A 26,387-nucleotide genomic window follows, 5' to 3' on the forward strand; every position below is an offset into this window, starting at 1 on the left:
CTGAGGCCAGGCCCTTTGCCCCAGCTGTGGAGCGGAGTTGGCTCCTGACCTGGGACAGCCTTCTCCACCAAACCACTCCCATCCCAGCCAGTGAACCTCTGGCCAGCCCAGACAATCAAGGGTTAACCTAAGGGGTCACTCTCAACTCCAATCTCCTTCCCACAGGGCCAGGCACAGGACAGGGTCCAGGCCTCGGGAAAACCTGGGGTCCAGGTGCCACAAGGTTTGCATCAACCTGGTCAGGTATGACACCTGCCACAGCCTCAGAGACTCAGCAGCTCTCTGCTCCCCGCAGTTATAAGGCTGGGGGTGGGGGAACAGCTCTGTCCTCAGGTCTCTGGGCTGGAGGAGTCCACCCTCAGCTCTGCCCCACACAGACCTGAACAGGGGCGCCTGGGCTCCGCAGCGTCTGAGAAAAGGAAGCTGCCTCAGCAAAAGTTACAGATAGTCCAGCCGCCAGAGATTGCCGCTGCAAAGCCAAGTGTCCCCTTCCAACGCCCCACCACACCCCCGCCACACCCCCACCACAGCCCCGGGCAGCGTCCAGACACCCTGGGTGGGTCCTGCAGGGACCGCCGCATTTGCTGGCCTGATGCGCTGGGGGCTGACGCACACACCTTCCTTCTCCCTTCCAATAGAGCCCTCAGGCAGCCACAGCCTCGGCATCAGCGGGACCCCCACGTCCCTGTTACTGACCACAGCCCCTTGGCCCGGAGCCCCTGGGTCTGGAGGAGGGGTGGGGCAAGGAGGCCAGCTGCGCAGGGAGGGGGCGCAAGGATGAAAAGGGGGAGGCACCCCATGGCCCAGCCATTGACAGCGGGGATCGGGACTTGAACCCCAACCTTGGGCAAAGTGCAGGGCCCTCAGATGCCCTGTGGGCTGTGCACGTGCAACATGTCCCCCCCAAGGAAAGAGGGGGGACAGCAGCCCATAGCGCAGATCCCACTGGGGGTGCCACCCCCACCCAGACAACGGAGACCCCGAATCCCCTCAGCCCTCCCGACCCCGTGCGCTGTGGCAGCAGCGATCCCGGATCCCCCACCCGGCCCAGCCGGCCGGCGAGAGCAGCAACTCCACGTCCCTCCATTAGAGTCCCCCGGACCCCTACCCGACCGGAGCAGCGACCCCAGATCCTCCCCGGGTCACCCCCAGCCTCCGCATCCCCGATCCCGGTTCCCCCACCCGGATCCCCGGCCCCCCTGCCGGAGCAGCGACTCTGGGTCTTCCAGGTTACCCCAAGCTCCCCACGACCCCGGCTGCCACTTTGGGCCCACCGGCACTCACCCAGAAGAGCAGGTTGAAGGCGAACATGAGGTACTTGACGCACTGGAGACACCCGCGCGCCATGCTGCAGCGCTTCAGCTCTAGGAGGAAGATGAAGGACAGGTCCAGGTAGAAGACCACGTACTTGTTGCCCTTGGGCGACGTGTACCGCGCCTGGGCCGCCTTGGGGCCGGGGTTCGCGTGCAGGCCGAAAAAGGAGCCGCTGCCCGCGCCGCTGTCCCCGCCGGCGCCCCCATACAGGCTGCTGTAGCGCCGGAAGGGGCCGCCGCGCGCGAAGCCTGGCTCCTTGCTGTCCAGCGACGGGCTGCGCCGGTACGTGGACTCGTCGGTGCTCGAGCGGCGCATCGCGCCGGGCCCACTGGGCCACCTCCGGACGTCCGCTCCGGCTGCGCTCAACGCCCCGCGCCGGCCCCCGCCGCAACTCGCCCCATCCCGCCGGGCCGGCGCCCGCCCCGGCCCCTGCTCCAGCCCCAGCCCCGGCCCCTGCTCCAGCCCCAGCTCCGGCCCCGGCCCCGGCCCCGGCCCCTGCTCCAGCCCCAGCCCCAGCCCCGACCCCGGCCTCAGCCCCGGCTCCGGCTCCGGCTTCGGCCCCTGCTCCGGCCCCAGCCCCGACCCCGGCCCCGGCCCCGGCCTCTGCTCCAGCCCGGGCGCGCGCCCCCGCTCCCCCCGGCGGCGGGCGCCCGGACACCTGCCCCGCCGGCCCGCGCTCCCGGCGCCCGCTCCCCGCACCCCGCGCACCCCGCGCACCCCGCGCCCGCCCAGCCAATCTGCGCCGGCCCCGCGCGCCGACACCTCCCCGCCCCGCCCCCGCGCGGACCCCTCCCCTCCCGCCACGGCGCCCCTCCGCCCAGCGAATCGGGCCGCACCGCCCGGGGCTGACCAATCGCAGCCCGGAGGCGACGACACCCCCCCGCCCCGCCCCGCCCCCGGCCCCTCCTTGCGCGCCCGCGCCCCTCGCTCTCCCTACCCTCACCCGGGCGGGACGGCAGATGCTCCCGACCAGCGGGTGGAGAGTATGGGGTTCCAGGGGGATGAGGCCAAGGCAGCTGTCTGCCGGAAACCGACGCTCCCGGGCCTGCCCCCAGGGTCGCAGCTGCCCAGACCCGCAGCCCCGCGGCCTGCAGACCTCCGACCACGCACATGACAGGCAAACCACTGTGCAAATGCAGGGGTGACCCAGTTGCTGCCTAGTGGAGACGTGGGGCGGCTCCAGCTTTGGACCTATTCCAGGCCTCGAATCCCAGCGCAGAAGCGCCCAGGGAGTGGAGCCCCAGAAAACTCCTTGAGGTGCGCACTCTCCAACCCGCCCCTACCTCAGCCTGGGCTGGGGGCCCCAGGTCTCGAAGATCCTAGAGTGTGGTGGGGGAGACCTGTGGGACAGGGGCCAGAGTGGGGCGCCCCATCCAGTGGAGAACAGTGCTTGGTGAGGGCTGGGGGAGCTGAGGTCTGAAGAATGAAAGGTGGTGGCAGAGAAGCAGAGATGCAGTGCAGTGGGGTCAGGACACAGGACACAGTTTTGAACTCTTGGTAATTTTTGAACAAGGGTCCAGTGTTTTCACTTGGAAGTAGGCCCGTGAGAGGCCCAGCACCCTCCCAGCCTCAGATACATGCCTGCAGCCGTGGAGTCCAGGTGACCCCTGCACACGAGCACCATCCCTCTTGGACTGGTGGGTGAACGGCACCCACACAGACACACATGGTGTGCACAGGCAGACACACACATTGGCCCACCACGCTGGGCGTGCACACACATGCAGGCATGCACACACATGTGCCCACAATGCAGGTGGGGGGCAGATGCCCCCGTGTTGTTGTTAGGTGCCATCAAGTAGGTTCTGACTCATGGTGACCTTATGTACAATAGGACGAAACACTGCCTGGTCCTGTGCCAGCCCCACAATCATTGCGGCTGAGCCCATTGTTGTAGCTGCTGTGTTAATCCATCTTGCTGAGCGTCTTCCTCTCTTTTGCTGACCCTCTACTTTACCAACCATGATGTCCTTCTCCAGGGACTGGTCCCGCCTGACAACACGTCCAAAGTACGTAAGACAAAGTCTCACAATCCTCACTTCTGAGGAGCATTCTGGCTGTACTTCTCAGACAGACTTGTTCATTCTTCTAGCAGTCCGTGGCACGTTCAGCATTGTCTGACAACACTATAACTCAAAGGCATCAATTCTTTGGTCTTCCTTATCCATTATCCAGCTTTCGCATGCATATGAGGTGACTGAAAATATCGTGGCTTGGGTCAGGTGCACCTTAGCCTTCAAAGTGACATCTTTGGTTTTTAACACTTTAAAAAGGCCTTTTGTATAAGAACTTGAGAAATAGTTTAAACTGAGAAGAATACATTCTTTTATGGTTATGGGGGGGAGGGAAGGAGGGTGGGAGAGGGGTATTTACTAATTAGATAGTAGATAAGAACTACTTTAGGTGAAGGGAGAGACGACACACAATACAGGGGAGGTCAGCACAATTGGCCTAAACCAAAAGCAAAGAAGCTTCCTGAATAAACTGAATGCTTCAAAGGCCAGCGAAGCAGGGGCGGGGGTCTGGGGAGCATGGTTTCAGGGGACATCTATATCAATTTGCATAATAAAAACTATTAAGAAAACATTCTGCATCCCACTTTGGAGAGTGGCGTCTGGGGTCTTAAATGCTAGCTAGCAGCCATCTAAGATGGCATCAATTGGTCTCAACTCACCTGGATCAAAGGAGAATGAAGAACACCAAAGACATAAGGTAATTATGAGCCCAAGAGACAGAAAAGGCCACATAAATCAGAGACTACATCATCCTGAGACCAGAAGAACTAGATGGTGCCCAGCTACAACCAATGACTGCCCTGACAGGGAACACAACTGAGAACCCCTGAGGGAGCAGATGAGCAGTGGGATGCAGACCCCAAATTCTCATAAAAAGACCAGACTTAATGCTCTGACTGAGACTAGAAGGATCCCGGTGGTCACGGCCCCCAGACCTTCTGTTGGCCCAGGACAGGAACCATTCCTGAAGCCAGCTCTTCAGACATGGATTGGACTGGACAATTGGATGGAGAGGGATGCTGGTGAGGAGTGAGCTTCTTGGATCAGGTGGACACTTCGGACTATGTTGGCATCTCCTGCCTGGAGGGGAGATGAGAGGGTGGAGGGGGTCAGAAGCTGGTGAAAAGGACACGAAAAGAAAAGTGGAGGGAGGGAGTGGGCTGCCTCATTACGGGGAGAGCAATTGGGAGTGTGTAGACGGCACTGGATTGTTTTTTTTTGAGGGGGGGGGTTTAGCAAGGTGTATACAAGTTTTTGTGTGAGAGACTTAATTGATTTGTAAACTTTCACTTAAAACACAATAAAAAAAAAAAAAGCCTTTTGCAGCAGACTTGACCGACGCAATGTCATTTAATTTTCTGACTGCTGCTTCCGTGAGCGTTGACTGTGGATACAGTTAAAACGAAACCCTTGTCAACTCCAATCTTTTCTCCATTTATCATGATGTTGTTCACTGGTCCAGTTGTGAGGATTTTTGTTCTTTATGTTGAGGTGTAATCCTTACTGAAGGCTGTGGTCTTTGATCTTCATCAGTAAGTGCTTCAAGTCCTCTTCACTTTCAGCAAGCAAGGTTGTGTCATCTGCATCTCGAAGGTTGTTAATGAGTCTTCCTCCAATCCTGATGCCCCGTTCTTCCTCATATACTCCAGCTTCTCAGATTATTTTCTCAGCATACAGATTGAATAGGTATGGTGAAAGGACAGAACCCTGATGCATGCCTTTCCTGACTTTAAACCACTCAGTATCCCCTTGTTCTATTCAAATGACTGCCTCGATCTATGTACAGGTTCCTAATGAGCACGATCAAGTCTTCTGGAATTCCCATTCTTCACAGTGTTATCCATAGTTTGTTATGATCCACACAGTTGAATGCCTTTGCATACTCAATAAAACACAAATAAACATCCTTCTGGTATTCTCTGCTTTCAGCCAGGATCCATCTGACATCAGCAATGATATCCCTGGTTCCATGTCCTCTTCTGAAGCCAGCCTGAACTTCTGGCAGTTCCCTCTCGATATACTGCTGCAGCCGTTTTTGAATGATCTTCAGCAAAATTTTACTTGTGTGCGATATTAATGATATTGTTTAATAATTTCTGCATTCTGTTGGATCACCTTTCTTTGGAATGTGCACAAATATGGATCTCTTCCAGCTAGTTGTCCAGGAAGCTGTCTTCCAGATTTCTTGGCATAGATGAGTGAGCACCTCCAGCGCTGCATCCATTTGTTGAAACATCTCAATTGATATTCCATCAATTCCTGGAGCCTCGTGTTTCTGCCAGTGCCTTCAGTGCAGCTTGGACTTCTTCCTTCAGTACCATTAGTTCCTGATTATATGCTACCTCCTAAAATGGTTGAATGTTGACCAATTCTTTTTGGTACACTGACTCTGTGTATTCCCTCCATCTTCTTTTGATGCTTCCTGTGTCCTTCAATATTTTGCCAATAGAATTCTTCAATATTGCAACTCGAGGCTTGGATTTTTTCTTCAGTTCTTTCAGCTTGAGAAACACCAAGCATGTTCTCCCCTTTTGGTTTTCTAACTCCGTCTTTGCACACGTCATTGTAATACTTTGTCTTCTCCAGCTGTCCTTTTAAATCTTCTATTCAGCTCTTTTACTTCAACATTTCTTCAGTTCACTTTAGCTACTCTACATTCAAGAGCAAGTTTCAGAGTCTCTTCTGACATCCATTTTGGTCTTTTCTTTCTTGTTTTTTTAACGGCCTTTTGTTTTTTTCATGTATGATGTCATTCCACAACTCGTCTGGCTTTCAGTCATTACTGTTCAATGTATTGAAGCTATTCTTGAGATGGCTTCTAAATTCAGGTGGGATATGCTCGAGGTCGTATTTTAGCTCCTGTGGACTTGCTTGAATTTTCTTCAGTTTCTAACTTGAATTTGCCTATGAGCAATTGATGGTCTGTTACACAGTCAGCCTCTGGCCTTGTTCTGAGTGAGGATATTGAGTTTCTCCATTGTCTATTTCCACAGATGTAATTAACTTGATTCCTGTATATTCCATCCAGTGAGCTTCACATGTATAATCATGATTTGGGTTGTTGAAGAAAATATCTGCAATGAATAAGTAGTTGGTCTTGCAAATTTCTATCATTCAATTACCAGTGTCATTTCTATCACCAAGACTGTATTTTCCAACTACTATCCCTTCTTCTTTGTTTCCAACTTTTGCATTCCAATCACCAGTAATTGTCAATACATCCTGACTACATGTTTGAGTAACTTCAGACTGCAGAAATGGGTAAAAATCTTCAATTTCTTCACCTTTGGCATTAGTGGTTAATACGTAAATTTGAATAATAGTCATATTAAATGGTCTTTCTGTAGGCGTATGGATATTATCCTATCACTGACAGCGCTGTACTTCAGGATAGATCTTGAAATGTTCTTTTTGACGATGAACGCGATGACATCCCTCTTCCATCTGTCATTCCTGGCATGGTAGACCATATGACTGTCTGATTCAAAATGGCCAACACCAGTCCGTTTTGGCTCACTAATGCCTAGAATATTGATCTTTATGTGTTCCATTTCATTTGTGACAACTTCCAATTTTTCAGATTCATACTTCCTACATTCCATATTCCAATTCTTAATGTTTGCAGCTGTTTCTTTTCATTTTGAGTCATGCCACATCAGCAGATGAAGGTCCTGAAAGCTTGACTCCACCCACGTCATTAAGATCGACTCTGCTCTGAGGAGGCAGCCCTTCCCCATGGTATTTTGAGTGCCTCCCAACCTGAGGGACTCATCTTCTGGCACTATATCAGACACTGTTCCACAGCTATTCGTAAGGTGTTCTCTGACCAGGGTTTTTCAGAAGTAGACCACCAAATCCTTCTTCTTAGTCTGTCTTTGTCTTAAACTGACAAACAAGTAGTGGGATGCCCCCATAGCCCACCTCAGTGGATGGAAACACTGTCTCTGGGAGGGCCTCAATTCTCCTAAAGAGCACTAGATAAAAGGACCCATGTGATGGGGATAGGCTCATGTATGTGGTCCAGATCTCAGCTGACCCTGGCCTGGGCCAGGCAGTGGGACAGGACTCTGCCCCGCCACCTCCACCCTCTAGGAGCACAGGTAGAAAACCAAGACTGGGTGCCAAATGGAGCCAGGCCCCCCAGTCACGAGAATAGTCCAGCTGAGTGTGTCTGCTCCATGGAACAGTCTGGGAAACTGAGGTCCAAAGAGGGGGGGCATGCACGGGGTCCCTGAGAGCCAGATGGCAGGGGGCCAGAGGAGGAGGGAGATAAGAAAGGGGTAAGAAGGGGGAGGAGAGAAAGGAGAAGGGAGGGGAGAGAGGGAGTAAGAAGGTAGGAGGAGGGGAGGGTGGGGGAAGGAAAGAGGAATGGATGACCACCAGCAGCCAGTCAGACTGAGTATGGGCAGGCTAAGTTGTGCAGGCGGTGGCAGGCCAGGGAAGGGCTGGAAAGAAGCTGCAGGTGGAGCAGGAACCCTTAGGCACCAAATGAGGCCAGATGCCCCTGCCCAGCTGAGGACCGGACTCACAGGCCATGGGCCCTCTACTACCCCCTGTGGGCTCTGCCAAGAACTGCAGTTGATAACCCAGGCCTGTCCCCCCTCCCTGAGAAGAGCTGCCCTGGGTGGGACGCAGGGGAGCCCCTGAGGAACAGGAAGCCCACCTGGAGGTCTGCAGCTCCCCACACCCCTCTACTCTGATGGGTCTTTGGTGTGTCTGGAGTCCCAGGAAAGGGACAGGGCCCTGACGGTTGATGCGCCCAGCTCATCCAACCCGGCAATGCCCACCCTGATGTCCCCTGCCACCCCTCCCCCCATCTATAAATACCTGCACACCCTATGTAAGCAGATGTGGCCCATCTGAGATGAAACCGGAAAACCCAGCCAAGTGTAACAAGACCCAGACTACTAGGCAAGTTTCTACTACCAAGTCAGGAACCACACAGCAAGGCCAGGCTGGGGCGAGGCAGCTGGTGCAAGGAGGCATGGGGTCCAGACGAGGGGTGATGGGACAAGGGGCACAGGGCATGGGGGCATGGAGTAGGCACCAGGGGAGGGGGCTGGGCCAAAGGGACATGGGGTAGGGGCCAGGGCAGGGGGCCCAAGCAAGGGGACCGAGTGAGGGAGCACGGGGTGCAGATGAGGGTTGTACAGAATGAGGGGCACAGGGCAAGGGGGCCAAGCCAAGCGGGTACAGAGTAGGGGCCAGGGCAGGGGGTCTGGGCAAGGGGCCCGAGCGAGGCAGCACAAGCAACAGCGAGGGGGCATGGGGTGAGGGGCTGGGATGAGGAGCACAGGGCAGGAGCCAGGGTAGGGGGCCTGGGCAAGGGGACCCAGACAAGAGGTAGGGGCCGGGCCAGGGGCATGGGGTGAGGCTGCTGTTTAGGGGGCCCTCAAACATCGCCAGGACCAGGTGTCTGACCAGGGCACACTGGAACATTGGGGGAGACCCTTCCCCTCAGGGGTCCCATCCTCCAGCAGGTGGGGCCCCAGCAACACCACGTGGCATATGGCGGAACTCAGCCTCCCGGCCGCCCCAGGACCAGAAGCCTCCTCAGGCCGGCAAAGGTCCCACCCACACAACCCAGCCAGGCAGATGTACCTGAACTTGCCACAGGAATGAGGTCAGGCGGTGCGAGAAGCCCCTGAAGGCAACAGGTGGTCAGCAGCCAAGGCACGCTGGGAGTGCTGTGGGAAGGACAGACAGACAGAATAAAGGCTGAGCCACATCAGGCTCCTAAGACAAGACCCGGTCGGAGCCAGCGGAGCTACGAAACAGGATTGTAACCCAATTTTCACTCACTCCTGAGATGCCCAGGCAGGAACACAGGCTGGCAAACGCAAAGACATGCACGCAGGACATGTCTGTACGCACGTGTACTCACACAGACACAGGAACACCCAGGCATAAGGACACAGACAGGGATACACATGCAGAGACAGAATACACACGCAGAGACATGCAAACAACACATACGTGTGCCTGTGTACTTACAGTCTCAGGGACGTGTAGACACACACAGACACAGGGAAACACACCACACAGACGTATAGATGCACGCCACACATGCAGACGCACGGAGACATACCAGACACACAGACATGCCACACATGTAGACATGTGGAGACACACAACATACATGGAAACACACCACACATGCAGACACTCCACACAGATATGCCACACCCACAGACACGCCACACAGACACACCACACACACAGACACATGGAGACCCTCCACACACGGAGATGCTCCACATACACAGAGACACACCACACATACATATAGATGCACGCCACATATGCAGACGCAATAAGACGTGCTACACATGCAGACACACGGAGACCCTCCACACACATGCAGACACATGGAGACTCACCACATACACGGAAACATGACACACACACAGACACCCACACAGACGTGCCACACACGCAGACACATGGAGACCCTCCACACACACACACACATGGAGACTGTCCACACTAGACACATGGAGACACACCACACACACAGACACATGAAGACACACCACATACATGGAGACACACCACACACACAGACACATGAAAACACACCACACGCATGGAGACACACCACACACATGGAGGCACACCACGTACGCAGACGCATGGAGACACACACCCAGACAGACACAAGGACACGCACTGGTGTCCTTTCCCAGGGATCCCAGCCTTCACGCTGGCTGGCCAGGGACTCCTGGGACTGGCTGTTGTCCCACCTCCCACAAAATGGCTTGGACCCTCCGCCCACCCTGAGCCGGCGGCAATGACTCACGGGCCCATTCATCTGCCGCCCCAGTGACGGGGAAGCTGATTCTGTCCTTCCACCAGCCAGGATTGCGGGGGGGGCCAAGCTCACATGGGGGCCAAAAGAGGCACCCACCACTACCTGGCGCTGCCTTCTCCACCACCCCTTGCCCCCCAGACCAGGGGGTCCTTGCAGCCTGGGTGTGGGGCAGGTGGTCTTCCCAGGAGCCCAGGGGTAGGAGGGGACAGCAGAGCCAGGAGGTGCCCTGCTACCTACTGGCCCACCTTAAGTGCTTAGCCACTCACACCACACCTGGGGAGCTAGGGAGGCCGCTGAGTGGGTGGCCTGAGACTGTCATCTCCCCGCAAAGCAGCAGTCACTGCAGAGGAGCAGACTGGAGCCCTGAGAACCGGGACCCCTCCCCCATCCCCACCCCTGACCTGGAGGGTTCCAGGGGAAATGATTAAGGACAGCAGGGTAGGGGTGGGGGGAGTCTCGCCCATTCATGCCATATCCAGAGGTAATCCCCTACCCCCACCCGGGGAACCACATTCTAGAAGCTAAAAAGCAGGCGTGTCTACCCCTACCCCTACTCTGCCTTCTGCCCACACACCCCAACACTCACACAGAGGCTCCCCACCCTCCCCTGCCCATACGGAGAGGGCAGAGAGGAGTGGTTAGGGGCAGGGCCACAGCCAAAGCTCCCCCAAAGCCCCCCATACCCTAAAGAGCAGGTCCCTCCAGCCCTGCCCTCCCCAAATACCCCCGTGTACTCATGCATGGCACGGACTCAGGTGGGGGCCAGCAGAGAGCCCCCAGACTGACACCAGAGCCAGGCCACATTCCCAGACCCCTCCCTGCCACACCCCAAGTCACCTCTAGACCCCACCAGGACTGACCTCAGCACATGCTGTCCCTCCCAGCCCTGATGGACCCCAGGAGTACAGGGCCTCAGCCACACCCACCCCACCCTGTCCGGCAGTCAGTAGACATGGCGGCAAGACTGGACAGAGGCCACAGACCCCCGGTGGGGAGGGGGCAGGCCCAAGGCTGCCTCCATCCTTCACCAGATCTGGCCTCCTCCTCCAGGAAGCCCTCCTGCCCCACTCTGGGACCAATACATCCTGCACCCCCAGATCTGCAGAGTAGGCGGTGGGGACACACCCAAGTGAGGGGCCCAGCTGGAGACACACGCAGCTCTGCCAGCCTGGGCCCTACTTGAGCCCTACCTGGGCACCTACCTGGCCAGACCAAGGTCAGACTCAAAGAGGGACCTCCCCAAATGCCAAAACAGAGCTTGCCCACAGCCAGCTTGAAGACAAACATCGGGCAGATGGGCTAGTGGTCAGCAGGGGCCCGCTCTACCAGCCCAGCAGTTTGCGGTGATGGGGGCCTGGGAGCTCAACCCAGGTCTCCAAGCTTGGCCTAGCAGGCAGCTCAAGGAACACGGAGTCCGCCCACCAGCCTCGACCCCCCAGGCTGAGGGCTCTGAGGCAGCTTTGAGGAGGCAGCCAGGCCCTGGCCAACACAAACAGGCCTGCGGTGTCCGCCTTCCTGCCGGCCGCTCACTTCCAGCAGGCCCTCTCACCCACCCAGACCCCACCCTGGGGGAGGGGCAGCACCAAGACAGGCTGGCACCCCCACACACAGAGGAGCAGAGATGGGGGGGCAATCTTCTCCCACTTAAACCCTCCTCCAGAGAAGGGGGCAGGTAGAGTGGAGGGCCAGGAGGGGCCACGACTCACTGGGAAAGGCCACCGAGGGGCTCGGGGTCCTGCCCCCAGTCTCTCCTCCAGGGCCCACTTTGGCCATCCCAGAGCTGGGAGCCTTCCCCTCTTGCAGCCCCCCACCCTCAGGTATTTCTCCACTGGAGGTCACGAGGGGGTAGGGTGAAAGGGACACCCACCCAGCCCCAGGGAGCACCCCACCTCAGTGCTTCAGTGTGAATAAAGCACACGTGCCCCACCTGGCCACCCTGCCCCTGCAGACCCACAGGGCAGCCCTCTTCCCATCGCCCAGGCAGCTCGCAGCAGCCAGTGACATTTCGAAATGCCACCAGCCAGGCGTGTCCAAGGGAAGGTCATTAGATGAGGCTGTAAACACCACCTCTCACAGCTTCTCCTCCACGTGGGAGTGTGGGAGCCCCCTCACACGAGTGCCCACATGGCTCAGGTCATGGGGAAAACGTCCCCTGAGCACTTTGGTGGGGGGCGCTCAGCTGGCTCCAGCAGTCACTCCCTTACCCGTCTTCGTCTGGCCCTGGAGGCAAGTGTATGTGCACAAGAGCAAGGCTGTTCCTAGGGAACAGCCCAGGTCAGCGGAGTCACCCCCACTCCCCACTCCCACCAAAGAATAACAAGCAAGGTCACAGAGGCCAGGCGCTGGGGGAACTGGACCCTCACAGTGGACAGCTTCTGGTCTGGCTGGCCTTGAGCTTTACACAGAGGGAAACTGAAGCCATGAGCCAGGTCCAGCAGGCAGCTCAGTGGACTCCCAGCCCAGTGCTCCACCCCAGGCTGCCCCACACCCTCCTCCAGGGGCCAGCCTGTTTCCAGGGGAAGAATGATCAGAGCTGGGAAGTTGATTCTCTAACTTCTCCTTGTAACCTCCCTTGACGTGACCTGCCTCTGCCCGGAAATGTGGTCAGCAGGCTCCAGACCACATGTGAGTGCGGCCCCCCCCCCCGCCCCACCCCAGGACAGAATAAGCCCTTCTCAGAAAACCAGAGCCTCAACCACCCCCTCCCCAGAGGCCCGGGCTCTGTTCAAACGGGGACCCCTACCCTGGCGGCAGGCACAACCCCCACCCCAGCCAGTGCCCTGAGCCCCCACAGCCCCCTCCCACGCCTGCCCATCCTGAGAAGGGCCTGGCCCCAGCCCAGCCTTCCCCCGCACCCCCGCCACCCACATACACACACAGGGACATGCCCACCCAGGGCAAGGAGGCAGAACTAACCATTGAGGTCCCCCAGAGTCCTCTGCACTAGCCTAGTCTAGGGTCTGGGCTAGCAGAGCCATAGCAGAGTCCGGACGGTGAGGAGCAAATGCCCTGAGGGCCCTGCGCACACGCGTGTGGGGGGCCTTGTATATACATGTGTTGGGAGCTCCATGCACACCTGTGCTGGGGGGGCTCTGTGCACATGTGCGGAGGGCCATGCACACATGATGGCCCCATGCACACACGTGTTGGGGGCATCCACAGGCATGTCGGGGGCTCCATGCACACATGTGGGGGGCCATGCATGCAAGCTGGGCTTCCCTTTGGCAATCAGGAAGCTGGAGGGTGGAGCTCAGGAAGAGTCCGCTGCTCCCAGATCAGCACGCACCCTCCCAGCTCTGGGAATTCCAGGAATGTCAGCTTGGCTCCAGCCCGGTTCTGGGCGGGAGGCTCACTCCCCTCACTCTCCGAAGTAAACAAGGGCTGAGGCAGAGCAGGGGCGGGACAGGCCCTGGGCCCCTCCTCCAGGAAGCCTCCCACCCCCTGCCCCTCCAGAATCCAGCCTGCTAAGACCCCTGACCCACCTCCAGACCTCGCCGAAAGCAGCCTCTGCAGCTGAGCCTTGGTCTGACCCCAGGCTACTGTGACTCAAGGCCCCCTCTCCTGCCCCACCAGCCGGGGACAGGATGTGCCTGCAGCCAGCCTGGGGGAAGGGGACCGGGAAGGGAAGTGGACTCAGCTCGTGTCTGGGCACGTGGCCCAAGCAGGGACCAAAAACGCCACTGGGGAGGCTGCCCGGAGCCCAGGCGAGGATGAGGCACACAACTCAGGATTCAGCAGCCCTGGCGAGCGCTACCCAGGGCCCAGGGCCCACGGTACCCCACCCCCCACCATCCTCTCTCCTTTCTCCAGCTAAGCCAGGGTCCAGTAAGGCTGAGAGGGCAGTTGGCAGATGCCTGGGGTGAGGCTGGGTGCAGGCCCCCAACAGGGCTCACCCAACCGGAGACGGGTCGGGGATCCGCCTGGAGCGAGCAGGCGCTCCTAAGTCACTGGTCCCACTTTGCACACACATCTCCACCCACCTCGCCATCCCCACTCCCAAAGACCAAAGCTCACCTCCTCCAGGGAGCCTTCCCTGCCTCTCACCCAACGCTGCCCCCACCCCCACTCCCTCTTCCAAGGACAACCACCCCCTATTCCCAGAGATACCTGTCTCTCCTTCCTTTTAAGTCCTCGATGGCTCTCAGCACCTCCAGGCTCCCTCCTTGGCCCCAGCCCACACCTGTCACCTTCCCAGGGCCCCTGAGAGCACGGTGTGCCCAGGCACCAGCCACCCCTGCAGGTACAGCCTCCAGGGCTCTCACGCGCAGGCTGGCCCTTGCTGAGGTCCTATGTTCTTGAAGGTCCAGTTCAAAAAACACCTCTTTCTCCACACACACCCCCCCCCACCCACCCTCTGCCCCCCTTGGCGTAGTCCTCAGAGGTGCGTTCGAGCCGCCCATGCTCTCCAGATCGCGGGCTACCTCGCACAGCCTGGCCTGGGGCCACTGCGGACCCCTCTGGCACCCCGCCTCCCAGTCGCCTTCCCGGGATGGAGGAGAGGTGTGGACGCGGACCCCGGCGGATCGATGCGGCACTGCGGGCGGGGGGCAGGAGCCGCCGGCCGAGGCCGCTGTGCCGTCGATGGCCGCCACGGTGAGGCCGCCGGCGGTTCCACCTCGCCCTCCAGCCGTCGGGGGCTACAGGTAATTACCCGGTGGGGAACCGTCCCGTGCGGGGCCCCCTCCCAGAGTGCGGACAAGGGGACTAGGGCGGGGCCCGCGGAGGGGCTGGGCCCGCGGAGGGGCTGGCCGGAGGGTGGGAAGCCCACAGCCCAGACCCAGCTGCCGGGGCGCCCGGGCCAGGGGCCGGCGGGGAGACCCGCCTGTGGCCGCCCGCGCCGGGCTCCGGCCGCCCGACCCCCGCCCACCCCGCGGCCCCCGTCCACCCCGCGGCCCCGCTCCCCGTCGGCGCTCGGGACCCCCGCGCCCCCGCCCGGCCCGCCACTTGGTGCCGCGGCTCGGCTCGGGCTCCGCGCTCGGGCTCGAACTCGGGCGCCCGGGTCTGGGCCGGCCCGGGGCTCCGCGGACGGCGGGACCCGGCCGCACTGCCCGCGCGCGGGGCGCCGGTACCTGCGCGCGCCTGCGGCTCCGGCTGGTGGCTCCCGCCGCGCGACTGTCAGCCCTGCGGGCACGAGGAACGCGAAGCCGCCGCCCGCCTTTCCGGCCCCGCTCGGCCGCCGTCGCGCCGGGACGTACCAAGGCCGCGGGCGGGGGGCGCGGGGGTGCCGCCGCCGCCGCGCGCGCCCCGGGGAGCGGCCACCCACGGGCGGGGGCGGCGGCGGCGGCGGCGGGCGGCGTGGCTGCGGCGGCGGGGCCGGGCCGGCGGCCGCGGGACCGAGCTGGTGGCGCCGCGCCGTGGGCGCTCCCGGGGCGGGGCCTGCGCGCCTGGCTCGGCGCGTGCGGAAGCGGCTGCGGAGTCGGCGGTCGCACAGCCTGGGCTCGGCTCGCGGCTCCGGCGCCATGATCATCCCCGTGCGCTGCTTCACCTGCGGCAAGATCGTGGGCAACAAGTGGGAGGCCTACCTGGGGCTCCTGCAAGCCGAGTACACCGAGGGGTGAGGCACCCGGGCCCGGCGCGGGAGGGCCGCCGGCTGCGAGGGGGCGAAGGCGCGGGCCGGGGTCGGCCGGGGGTCCGGCCAGGTGCGGGGCGAGGGCGCGGGCCGGGGTGGGCCGGGGGTCCGGCCAGGTGCGGGGCGAGGACGCGGGCCGGGGTCGGCCGGGGGCCCGGCCAGGTGCGGGGCGAGGGCGCGGGCCGGGGTCGGCCGGGGGCCCGGCCAGGTGCGGGGCGAGGGCGCGGGCCGGGGTCGGCCGGGGGCCCGGCCAGGTGCGGGGCGAGGGCGCGGGCCGGGGTCGGCCGGGGGTCCGGCCAGGTGCGGGGCGAGGGGGTGGGCTGGGGGTCCGGCCAGGTGCGGGGCGAGGGCGCGGGCCGGGGTGGGCCGGGGGTCCGGCCAGGTGCGGGGCGAGGGCGCGGGCTGGGGTGGGCCGGGGGTCCGGCCAGGTGCGGGGCGAGGGCGCGGGCCGGGGTGGGCTGGGGGCCCGGCCAGGTGCGGGGCGAGGGCGCGGGCCGGGGTGGGCTGGGGGCCCGGCCAGGTGCGGGGCGAGGGCGCGGGCCTGGGTTGGCTGGGGGCCCGGCCAGGTGTGGGGCGAGGGCGCGGGCCGGGGTCGGCTGGGGGCCCGGCCAGGTGCGGGGCGAGGGCATTGTGGAGGCAGACTGAGGCGATCTCGTGTGGATTTTTAGAACTGGAACCTCGTCCGCAGCAGCTCTCCCACCTTGCGCTCAGGGAAGCGTTGCTCCTTAGAACTTTGGCAGGGGAGGTGGGCGGTAAACCACTGGCATCTTGGGAACGTCCATCTAGGTATTCTCCTGGCAAGTCCTAAGGCGCCTTCCTATACACAGTAAAGTCCACAGGCTCCTCTCTGCTATCTGGTGGGACCCCCACCCCCCCACACTCCCCACCCCCCCACACTCCCCACCCTTCTTGCATCTCCTTCTGTTTGGAATGACCACCTTTCCCAACAAACTACTCCTTGAAGATGTGGGTCGAGCTTCCTGACCAAACACACACCTGGCTTGGGGGTCGGGGGGGGGGGAGCTCTCTCTCTTCTGTGCTGTCCCGTAGAACTCCAGTTGCCCCTTGCATGTCTGATTCTATCCCCTTCCTGTGGACAGCCACAGGGCTGTATTACGTTTGAGCCCCCAGCGTCACCTGGTCCAGCATCTAATAGGCACTCAGGGAGGCACGCTAGGCAGATGGGGAAAATGAGTGATGAATGGGGTGGGCATTCATGCCAGGCCCTGAAAACGTGGCCTGCAAAGCCACAGGAGTGCCCAGAGTCAGAATGAGTGCCCAGCGGCCTGCCTAGGTCCCTCTCCTTGGGACACCACAGGCAGGGGCCTCCCAGTCTGGCCTCGCCTGCCCCTAGCTGCCATCTCTGCATGTTAAGCCAATAGCGTGTGTTTCTGGGGATCCTGAAGGTGACTGGGAACACACTAGGTCCCAGGAATCCCGGTTTCTGATGGCTTAGGGAATGGGAGATGTTGCCCTCGAAGGTTGTCCTGGGTGGGTGCCTGAGGGCAAGTTGGAGGGCTGGGGTGGATGAGACCCCAGTTCTAAAAGTCTACGCGAGGTCTCCTCTATTTGGGGAGGAGAGCTGAAGACAGGTCCTGTAGGAGCTGGGTGGGGCGTGCTCTGGCCTGCCGCCTCTTAGGGTCCTTGAGGTCCACAGGCCACAGTGGTGCACCTTCCTGTGTGAGGAGGGGGAACCACAGGGGGCAAAGTCACGGTGGGAAGCCTGTGCTAGGCCAGAGGGCAGCAGAGACTTTGGTGGGAGGACCTGTTCCCACTTGGACTGCCTTCCTGTCCCTTGTGATGAACTGTGGCGGTCTCTGCCCGGCACTGGCCTTGCTTCTCCGGTTCTCCCCTCCTGAATACTGTTTGGAAGCCCCAAGACCCACCCAACCCCATGGAAGAGCCAGAAGCAGGGGCAGAGGGAGGCTTGGCCAGGGAACAGGAACTGGGTCAGCTGGAAGCTGGATACATCCTGGAGGGGGTAGCCCAGGGGCTCAGGAGCATGGCCTGAGTGGGTGGGAGACAGACCCATGAGGCTCCAGCCTGGGGTGGTGGCTCAGCCTGACCATGTCTGGGTGCACGTTGTGGACTTCCCCAGGGGACTCCTGAACGGGTCAGCCCAGCCCTTGCCTGTAGCAGTGGGGGGATATGGAGAGGGGCAAAGGTAGGGTTGGATGAGGCCTCCCGGGGTCTCATGTGGAGACCACACAGCCTCATGCTGCCCGTCCACTCTAGGGACGCCCTGGACGCGCTGGGCCTGAAGCGCTACTGTTGCCGCCGAATGCTGCTGGCCCACGTGGACCTCATTGAGAAGCTGCTCAACTATGCGCCTCTAGAGAAGTGACTGCTGACCACGGCTGGCGGGCCTCGCCCTCTGAGTTGGGGGCTTGGAGCAGGGCCAGACCATGGCCCGGAAGTGACCGTGCACGTTGCCTGAGCTGATGAAACCCTGTGAGATTGCAGGGGGTGGGCTCGGAGTGAGGTCTGACCTGTCTCAAGGAGGAGCCATCCAATAAAGCTCTTTGCTGAACCACCAAGAGGGCCTCCAGCTGGGCTGGCTTGGGCTCTGCGCCTGCGCCCCAGTGCCCAGACTCCTGCCTGATGCCATCAGGGGGAGAGGAGGGAGGCTTTGAAGTAGGCCTCCAGCCGCCCAACCGAGGCACAGACGGTGCTTCTGGGCCGATGGGGATGAACCCCATGGCACAGCATCCAATGGCCCTGCACTGGCACCTGGTCTTGTGCTCTCAGGGGCTCTGATGGCCTTCTCCAACTCAGGCTTAGAGAGGCATGAGCTGTCACCCTGCGTTGGGGTTGAGTGGCCGTCAGCAGGCCAAAGGCGGGGGCGAGGAGGGATCGTGAAATGGGCCCCTCTGTATGCAGAAGAGGAGCCTGGATCGGGGAGCACGCAGCCTGCGTGGCACAGCCCGTACCCCCTGCCCAAGCCTCCCGCTCCCCAGCCCTGGCTCCCTTCTCAGGGCATTGCTTCCACCACAGGTTCTGCCAGACACCCTGCCTTAGCCGCCACCTCCATCGCCACTCGCGGGCCAGGAGCTCTTCCTGCACCTCCTGGCCTCCCCTCGTATCTGCCCACACTCTTGGCCTATTAGGCCTTCTGTCCTGTGTCTTCTCTGCTCTGGCATGTCACCACCTTTCTGTCCCCAGAACACACTGGGTTCTTCCCTTTCTGGGCCCTGCTTGTTGCCTCTGCTGCCCTGTAGCCACCGGGACGTATCCCCCAGCTCCCTGCTCTTCTCCTAAATCATGATATCAGGTAGGGAGATGTGTCTACCCTGCTGGACTGGGGGACCCTAAGCACCGGAACCTGTCACTAGAGGAGTCGGTTCCAGAAACGTTTATTGGGTCCTGTGATGTGGCAGGAGCAGCTCTGGTGGTTGGGTCACAGCAGCCACCGCAGGGCGTCCTCGCAAGAAACAGCACTGAAGGAGTGGGCACGTGGGCTCAGTGGGGAGACGAGGCCCTGCCCAGCACGAGGAGGCAGAGGCCCGGGGCAGGGGTGACACTGAGCAGAGCGGAGCTGACGATGGCCCGCAACAGCCACTCCATGCAGAGGCACATGCCTGAGACCAGCCTCAACCATCACGGGGATGTGTCTGTCCAGTGGGCTGGGAGCCCCCCAGGGCAGGCCAGCCTGGCCTCTGCCCCACTCTGCCCAAATTTACCCACAGTCCAGTCCCTCTGACTAAACACTGGCATCAGGAACTCCCAGAGGCCCCATGACCCCACCCAGAAGGAGGCAGCCTACGGGAGTGAGGGGGCTTTTAGTCAGAACCCAGGAGCCCCCACCCCCGCTGGAGGGCAGAGCTAGGCAGGGGTCCTTCCTCAGGCCTAGGGCTTTGGTGTGCAGCAAAAGGCACTCGAAGCTAGGAAGGGGGTGTCACCAGAGACCACTTTGGTGGGGGAGTTGGGGGGCGGGGAGGGAAGCAGGAGCAGTGGACTCTGGAGAGCTCCGTCCCCATCAGTAGTCTCAGATCAGTAGTGAGAAGCTTCAGCTCTAGCAGGCACGGGCATGGGCACGCCGCCCACGTAGGCAGAAGAGCTCAGTAGTGCTCCAGCTTCAAGCTCTTGTACAGACAGCAGGTGAAGATCATGCCAAAAACCTGTGGTGGCGGGGCAGGCCAGGTGTGAGCAGGGGCCACAGGGCCCTCTACCTGCCATGCCCCACTTGTACAGGCAATGCACCTGCGTGCAGGTGATGCCCATGCCTGATACCTGGCTCCCACGTACAGGCAGTGCCCACGGCCCTGTGCCTGACACCCAGCCCCGCGCCCGATGCCCAGCTTCCCTACACACAGGTGATACCCACGGCCCGTGCATCTACACGCAGGTGATGCCCACGCCCAGCCCTGGCACACAGGCAATGATCAGAGCCCTGCTTGCAGCCCTGCGCCCAACACCCAGCCCCCACACAGGCAATGCTCATGGCCCTACACCCGATGCCCAGCTCCTGCATGCAGGTGATGCCTGTTGCCCGCGTCCACCCAGCTCCTGCACGCAGGCGTTGCCCACATCCGCCCTGCACCTGCACTCAGGCGATCCCCATGGCCCGTGTCCGCCCCGCACCTGCACGCAGGCGATACCGAGGCCCACGGCCCCAATGATCCTCAGGTGCTCCTGGATGAAGGTCTCCAGCTTGGTGATACAGCCGCCCTGGCAGTGGGGGCAGAGTGCTAACTAAGCATGGCCACTCCCCCATCAGTGCCAGGGCTCTGCTGCTCTGGGCTGCCCCCAGTGTCCCCGTCCACACTCAGTGTGGCCCCAGTGTCTCAGCCCCTTACCCGGGGGGCCAGGTCCCACCAGCCAACCTACCTCCACCTTGTAGATGTTGGAGGCGTGGTCCCGCCGGCCACAGCCATCCACCACAGTCTTGCAGCAGCTGTCAGGGACCACGCGGCCACTTGCCTCACCCGAGCGGATCCACTCACTGTCCTGCCAATCCTTTGAGTTGTTGCTGCCACAGCAGTGGAACTGGCGGGAACATGGGGTGGGCTGAGCACATGGGCAGAGGCCCTGCAGACACGCATGAGCACAGTCACTCCTGCAGGGCTCCGTGGGACAAACGGCAGCCGTGCACGCACACACACGCACACTTACGCGTCAGAGCCCATGGGGGCCACGCATACACACACACTCCTCGGGGGCCATGCACACACACATGCTCACGCCTCGGGGCCCACAGGGGCCTTGCACACACACACCTCAGACCCCATGGGGGCTGTGCGCACACACACACTTCAGGGCCACGGGGGCCTTGCACACGGTCCAGCCTCAGGGCCCGTGGGAGCCTCGCACACACGCATGCTCAGGCTTCAGGCCACAGGGGCCTTACACTTCAGGGCCCCCGGGGGCCGTGCACACACACGTGCTAATGCTTCAGGGGCCCCGGGGGCTGCACGTGTATGCACATGCGTGCACACACACACTCACTCCTTGGGCCTACAGAGCTCTCTCACACCACCTGCCTACCTCTTGCTGTAGCTTGTCCACGGCGCTGGTCACACCCTCGTGGCCTGGCTGGTGGTACTGCTTTGTCATGGTGTCCTTCAGGTTCTCCTTAAGCTCTGTGTTCAGCTAAGGGGCAGAGTGGAAACTTCAGCTTCAATGTCTAAGACCCTCCAAGGCAGAATGGGGAAGCTCAGACACTGAAGGAAAGGACTGGGGTCAGACAGAAGCTGGAAGAGGACACTGAGCTCCATGGCCCCCATGAGTCCCAAGAGTGAGCAGCTTTGTGGGTGGGTTGTCCACCCCTGGGGTCCCTGCCCTATCAACCCAGCCCCACCTCCACCTCTATGGGCCCAACAGCATAAAGGTTGGCTCTAGAAGGATCACATGTGTACATACATGTTCCTGTGTGTGCGTGTTGCTATGTATATGTCCCTGCACTGGCCCATGTGTGCATGCTTGGCTACGTGTGTCCCTGTGTGTACATGACACTACATGTAGGCCTGCGTCAGCACGTGCACGCCCCAGCTGTGTGTATCCCTATGTGTGTCCCTGCAAGAGCTCACAGGAATACCACACGTGAGCTCACACAGGTCTGCCATCCCCATCAGAGTGTTCCCTGGGGTCCACGTCACAGGCTGGAAAGAACCAACCAGGCTGTGGGAGGTATGGCCCTGCGTGTGTGTGTCCCTGCCTGCCTGTGTGTATAAGCTGCTGTGTGTGTGCATGTCCTCGCGTGCCTGCGTGTATATGCTGCCGTGTATGTGCGTGTCCCTGCATGCCTGCGTGCATGTGCTGCCATGTGTGTGCATGTCTCCGTGTCCGTGTGCACGTGCTGCCGTGTGTGTGTGTCCCTGCATGCCCGTGTGTATGTGCTGCCGTGTGTGCGTGTCCCTGCGTGTACATGCTGCCATGTGTGCGCGTGTCCCTGCGTGCCTGCGTGTACATGCTGCCGTGTGTGCGGGTGTCCCTGCGTGCCTGCGTGTACGTGCTGCCGTGTGTGCGGGTGTCCCTGCGTGCCTGCGTGTACGTGCTGCCGTGTGTGCGGGTGTCCCTGTGTGCCTGCGTGTACGTGCTGCCGTGTGTGCGCGTGTCCCTGTGTGCCTGTGTGTACGTGCTGCCGTGTGTGCGGGTGTCCCTGCGTGCCTGCGTGTACGTGCTGCCATGTGTGCGTGTCCCTGCATGTACGTGCTGCCATGTGTGCGCGTGTCCCTGCGTGTACGTGCTGCCATGTGTGCACGTGTCCCTGCATGTACATGCTGCCGTGTGCGCATGTCCCTGCGTGCCTGTGTGTACGTGCTGCCATGTGTGCGCGTGTCCCTGCGTGTATGTGCTGCCATGTGTGTGCGTGTCCCTGCATGTACACAGCCCCTCATGCTTTGTGCCTGTCCCTCCGTGTGGCCGTGTGTGTGTGTCGCTGTGTGTGTGTGTCACAGTGTGTGTGTCTGTGTCCATGCGTGTCCCCACATGGCTCGGCCCCTCACCTGCTGGTAGTAGACGTAGGCCAGGATGCCAGCGATGATCTCCAGCAGGAAGATGATGAAGAGTAGGATGAAGTACTGGGGGGCAGAGGCCCGGTGAGGCTGGGCACCAGCACAAACACTCCCTGGCCGAGGACCTGGTGTCCAGGCTTCACAGGGTGGAGTCCCCGCCCCGGCTCTCCAGCTCTCCAGGCGGTGGGCAGGGGCTGGGAGACGCCACACTACCCCCTGCTTTCCCAGGAGCCTGGGTTTCCCATGCCCAGCCCTCAGGGGTTTACGAGGACCCACGGGGCTAGGCAGGGCCCACCCGGCTGAGCTGCACCAATGCCAGCGTGGTGTGCACACTGTGCCCCCATCCTGTCATTTCCTCCCATCACTCCCTCTTCCTATCAGGGACCCAGAGCCAGTCTCCAGACACCTGGCGGGGACCCCTTGTCAGGCCCCCACCCTGTGCCAGCCATGCCCTGCTGACCAGGCGCAGCAGGTTCCGCCGCTCCTTGAAGGTGGCACAGCAGCCCAGGACGCCTGTCACCATGACGATCACACCAGCCACCACCAGGATGTAAGCTGTGACCAGGTAGGTGCTGGAGGACAGCAGGCTGATGTAGTCGCTCTTGAGGGCCAGTGTCCAGATGCCCACCGCCATGACAGCCAGGCCAGCCAGCTGTGGTAGTAAACAGAGCTCACAAGTCTGGGAAGGCCAGGGGGCCAGGCTGAGCTCCCAGGCCAGGGTGGGCCCACTCCTCACCCAGAAGCAGCAGTTGAAGGTGAACAGCAGGTACTTGAGGCAGATGGTGCCACATGTCTCCTTCTTCTCACTGAACTCCCCCATCCTGGGGACTGCAAAGGCCTGGGGCGGGGGGAGGGGAGGGTCAGACAGCATAATACTAGCCCCTGACTGTGAGGACAGCCGGACGCCAGCTGGAGCAGGAGGCCACACAGGCAGTGATGCCCAGGCTGACCGGTGTTGGGGCCTGGCCAACACCATCCACCGGCCTGGGAAGGAGTCTCCATGGAAACAGGTCAAGAGTCACTTCCCGAGGAGGGCAGCCAGCGTAGTGCCCTTATCCCCAGCTGCAGCCAGGACCAACCCCAGATGCTACAGTGGAGCCCTAGGGCTGGGCAGGAAGCCCCACTTCCCAGACCAGAATTCAGGGTAGGGGGGCATGGAGGACTCCCAGCCCCATCAGCCGACTCACGCTGGCCGTCAGGGAGGAAACCCCAGCAGGCCCCAAGGGTGAGCTCATCAAGCCCGCCCTCCCCCACAGCATTCCCCGGGCCCCACGTCACAGGCAGGCAGGACCTAACCGGCCTGTGGGAGGAGAGGAGGCCCATTGGAGACAGCCTGGGGTGGAGACAGCTGGGCCTCTACCAACTTTTTGGCCTTGGAGCCTCAGTTTCTTCAGCTCTTAAGGGCAGCCCTCCTTCCCCTGCAGCCAGCCAGGATGGGGAAAACGGAGGACGAGGGCAGAGCTACCTCTGCAGAGCGGAAGGCACTGGCGGGGGCTGTGCTCCTGGAGCGTCTACCTGGGGCTCCCTGTCCACACCCGCTCTGTTGTGTCTGTACCAGGGAGGCAGCCCAGACAGTGCAGGCGCCCAGGGCCACATTTCCAGACAGGCCCTTCAGCTACCCAGACTGAACTGCCCAGCCCTCCCTGTCTCCCCACCCTCCCTGCCTCCCCGCCCACAGCTCACCAAAAGGTGCCTCAGGTAAGGAAGTAAGGCAGGTGGACAGGAGTTTCCTGGAGACACACTAGAGGGCAGATCACAGGTCACAGGTCACAGATCCTTCGATCCCTCCCTGGGCCCAGGCCAGAGCTGGGCTTCCTGGCAGGGCAGGCAGAGTCCACTCCCAGGAGACAGGCTGGGGCCCAGGACTGGCCCTCCCCCACCAAGCTCCACCCATCCTCGCCAGAGACAGCGGGGCAGCCAAGCCTGGTGTTTTGGTCCGGGCTTGGGCAGGGCGGGGTAGAGAACATTTCCGGACAGTCCGATCTTGGCAGGGACCTCATGCCTCCTCAGTCCACCCCACCCTAGGCCTTAGCTCCAGAGCTGTCACTGATCTCCCCCAGACAGCAGCAGCTACAGCCTGGGAAAAAAAGGGCTTGGATGCCACGGCTGAGGTAGAGGGATGGGCACAAACACCCTGCCACTGAGCTGGGGGAACACAGACCCCCACCACTGGTCTAGGGGTGACACAGACCCCCCACCACCAAACTGGGAGCACAGGTCCCTGCCACTGAGCTGGGGAGGCACAGACCCCTGCCACCAAACTGGGGGGCACACACACCCTACCACCAAGCTGGGAGGCACAGAGCCCCACCACTGACCTGGGGGTTTACAGACCCCCACCAAGGAGCTGGGGGTAGAAATAGACGCCCAAGTAAGTATTCACCTGGGGAGATGCCTCAACCCCACCCACTGGTCCTAGGCCTTCTGGGGAGGCTGGCTCAGGGCACGGCCAGGGATCCGCTGAGGGTTGGTCCCTCTTCCCAGGAAAGCCTGGCAGACGTGGGAAGGCTAGCGTGGGCCCTCCAGAAATAGCTCCTGCAGCGGGAATAGCGCAGCCCTGCCCCAGGCCCTGACCCTCAACCGAGCCCTAGGGCCGTCCGCGCCCAAGCTGGGGACCCCGGAGCCCTCCAGCCAGGCCGGGAGAGGAATCCCCGCGTCACCGCGATGAAGTCACTGCCGCTGCCGCCTCCACCGGCCGCGGCCAATGGCCTGTCCCCCAGCCCTGGGTGGTGGGCGGGCCTGCTGCCGAGGGAGGGGACCGGTGTCGGGACAACGAGGGGCGCCCGGACAGCGCATTCCGGTGCCCTGCCGGAAGGGGGGGCCAGGCCTGTCCCAGGACCCGGGCGGCGCCCCCCACGCCCGTCTCCCTGCGGAACAGCCTGCGAGGGGCCTGCGGCCGGATCCGGCGGGGGCGGCCTCTTCGCCTTCCCGCCGCCGGTAGCCGGTCTCCCGACCCGGGCCGCACGGAGCCTTCGGGCCAGGCCCGCGCCCCTCCGCGCCCCTCCGCGCCCCTCCGCGCCCCTCCGCGCCCCCGGCCGGCCTTGCTGGCGGCGCACTCACCCACCACGCGTCTGGGTCCAGGCTCTGGCGGCCGCGGCGTCTGCGGGGGCGGCGGCTCCGGGAGGCGACAAAGCGCGGCCCCGGGGCTGCCAGTGGGACCCGCCCCGGGCCCGCCCATCGCCGCCACGCCCCTCCGCAGGCCACGCCCCTAAGGCCACGCCCCTCCGCAGGCCTGCGGACGCGGGGCAGGTCTGAACCAGAGCTCGGGGTGGGCAGGGACCCAGCAGCTACAGGTGTTCCCGGGTGGGCCGGGGATAGCGGACGCCACGGGGGGCGCCCCGAGCCCAGCGACGGCCCCACCCCCTCCAGAGACCGAGGAACTGGGCAGGGAGGCGGGGCCAGGGCCGAAGGTGGTGTCCATGGGCTGTGGCCATGGCCCAGCCCCCTTTCCCTCCGGAAGGACGCCGGCCTAGGCGAGTGGGAACTGGGGGCGGCGATGTCGTTAGATGCAGGAGAGGAGCTACCTGGGGGACAGTGTGGCGACAGCGGGGAAGGGGCGGGGAGGCCAGGAGCCACCTCAGGAGTTCCTGCAAGAGACCCCGGCCTGGACGCCATGGGGGCCTGGGGGTGGTGCCAGGGGCTGAGGAGAAACCACAGGGCCTGGTGACCAGCTGGACAAGGAGGTTGAGAGTGGGAGTGGGGAGGGGCCTTCTGACCTGCAAAGC

The 26,387-nt window shown here is 61.9% G+C and overlaps 3 protein-coding genes across 12 annotated transcripts in view; 1 reads left to right on the forward strand and 2 right to left on the reverse strand.

Moving 5' to 3' along the window:
* The window catches only part of TSPAN4 (tetraspanin 4), a 30,956-nt gene extending 15,625 nt beyond the window's left edge, over window positions 1-15,331 (reverse strand). The window contains exons 1-3 of one of the 3 annotated variants that reach the window (XM_049892935.1): window positions 15,210-15,331; window positions 8,931-9,016; window positions 1,285-1,364 (exon numbers count right to left, since the gene is read on the reverse strand). In XM_049892935.1, the coding sequence (XP_049748892.1) occupies window positions 1,285-1,347 (63 nt within the window). In that variant the 5' untranslated portion in view covers window positions 1,348-1,364; window positions 8,931-9,016; window positions 15,210-15,331. Of the gene's footprint in view, window positions 1-1,284; window positions 1,365-8,930; window positions 9,017-13,622; window positions 13,719-14,247; window positions 14,459-15,209 lie in introns of those variants that run through there. The other 2 variants (XM_049892934.1, XM_049892933.1) reach the window with 2 other exon arrangements.
* Window positions 12,713-18,246, forward strand: POLR2L (RNA polymerase II, I and III subunit L). 4 transcript variants are annotated; one of them, XM_049892931.1, is made up of 3 exons: window positions 12,713-12,765; window positions 14,550-14,783; window positions 17,945-18,030. In XM_049892931.1, the coding sequence occupies exons 1-3, from the start codon at window positions 12,739-12,741 to the stop codon at window positions 18,017-18,019; spliced, it is 336 nt and encodes a 111-aa protein (XP_049748888.1). In that variant the 5' UTR covers window positions 12,713-12,738; the 3' UTR covers window positions 18,020-18,030. The 4 variants fall into 4 exon arrangements, with proteins under 4 accessions (XP_049748888.1, XP_049748886.1, XP_049748887.1 ...); XM_049892929.1 differs by lacking the exon at window positions 12,713-12,765 and adding an exon at window positions 13,725-13,913; XM_049892930.1 differs by lacking the exon at window positions 12,713-12,765 and adding an exon at window positions 13,734-13,913 and having other exon boundaries at window positions 14,513-14,783; window positions 17,945-18,246.
* An 800-nt stretch (window positions 18,247-19,046) lies between these two features.
* On the reverse strand, window positions 19,047-25,820 carry CD151 (CD151 molecule (Raph blood group)). 5 transcript variants are annotated; one of them, XM_049892925.1, is made up of 9 exons: window positions 25,727-25,810; window positions 24,346-24,403; window positions 23,399-23,500; window positions 23,123-23,314; window positions 22,654-22,728; window positions 21,194-21,298; window positions 20,537-20,695; window positions 20,291-20,377; window positions 19,047-19,827 (listed from the first exon to the last, which is right to left on the reverse strand). In XM_049892925.1, the coding sequence occupies exons 3-9, from the start codon at window positions 23,480-23,482 to the stop codon at window positions 19,768-19,770; spliced, it is 762 nt and encodes a 253-aa protein (XP_049748882.1). In that variant the 5' UTR covers window positions 23,483-23,500; window positions 24,346-24,403; window positions 25,727-25,810; the 3' UTR covers window positions 19,047-19,767. The 5 variants fall into 5 exon arrangements, with proteins under 5 accessions (XP_049748882.1, XP_049748881.1, XP_049748884.1 ...); XM_049892924.1 differs by having other exon boundaries at window positions 25,723-25,805; XM_049892927.1 differs by lacking the exon at window positions 25,727-25,810 and adding an exon at window positions 25,046-25,135.
* Window positions 25,821-26,387: the final 567 nt, after the last annotated feature.

The sequence above is a fragment of the Elephas maximus genome, chromosome 7 (genome assembly GCF_024166365.1).
Source record: "Elephas maximus indicus isolate mEleMax1 chromosome 7, mEleMax1 primary haplotype, whole genome shotgun sequence".
NCBI classification, from domain to species: Eukaryota; Metazoa; Chordata; class Mammalia; order Proboscidea; family Elephantidae; genus Elephas; species Elephas maximus.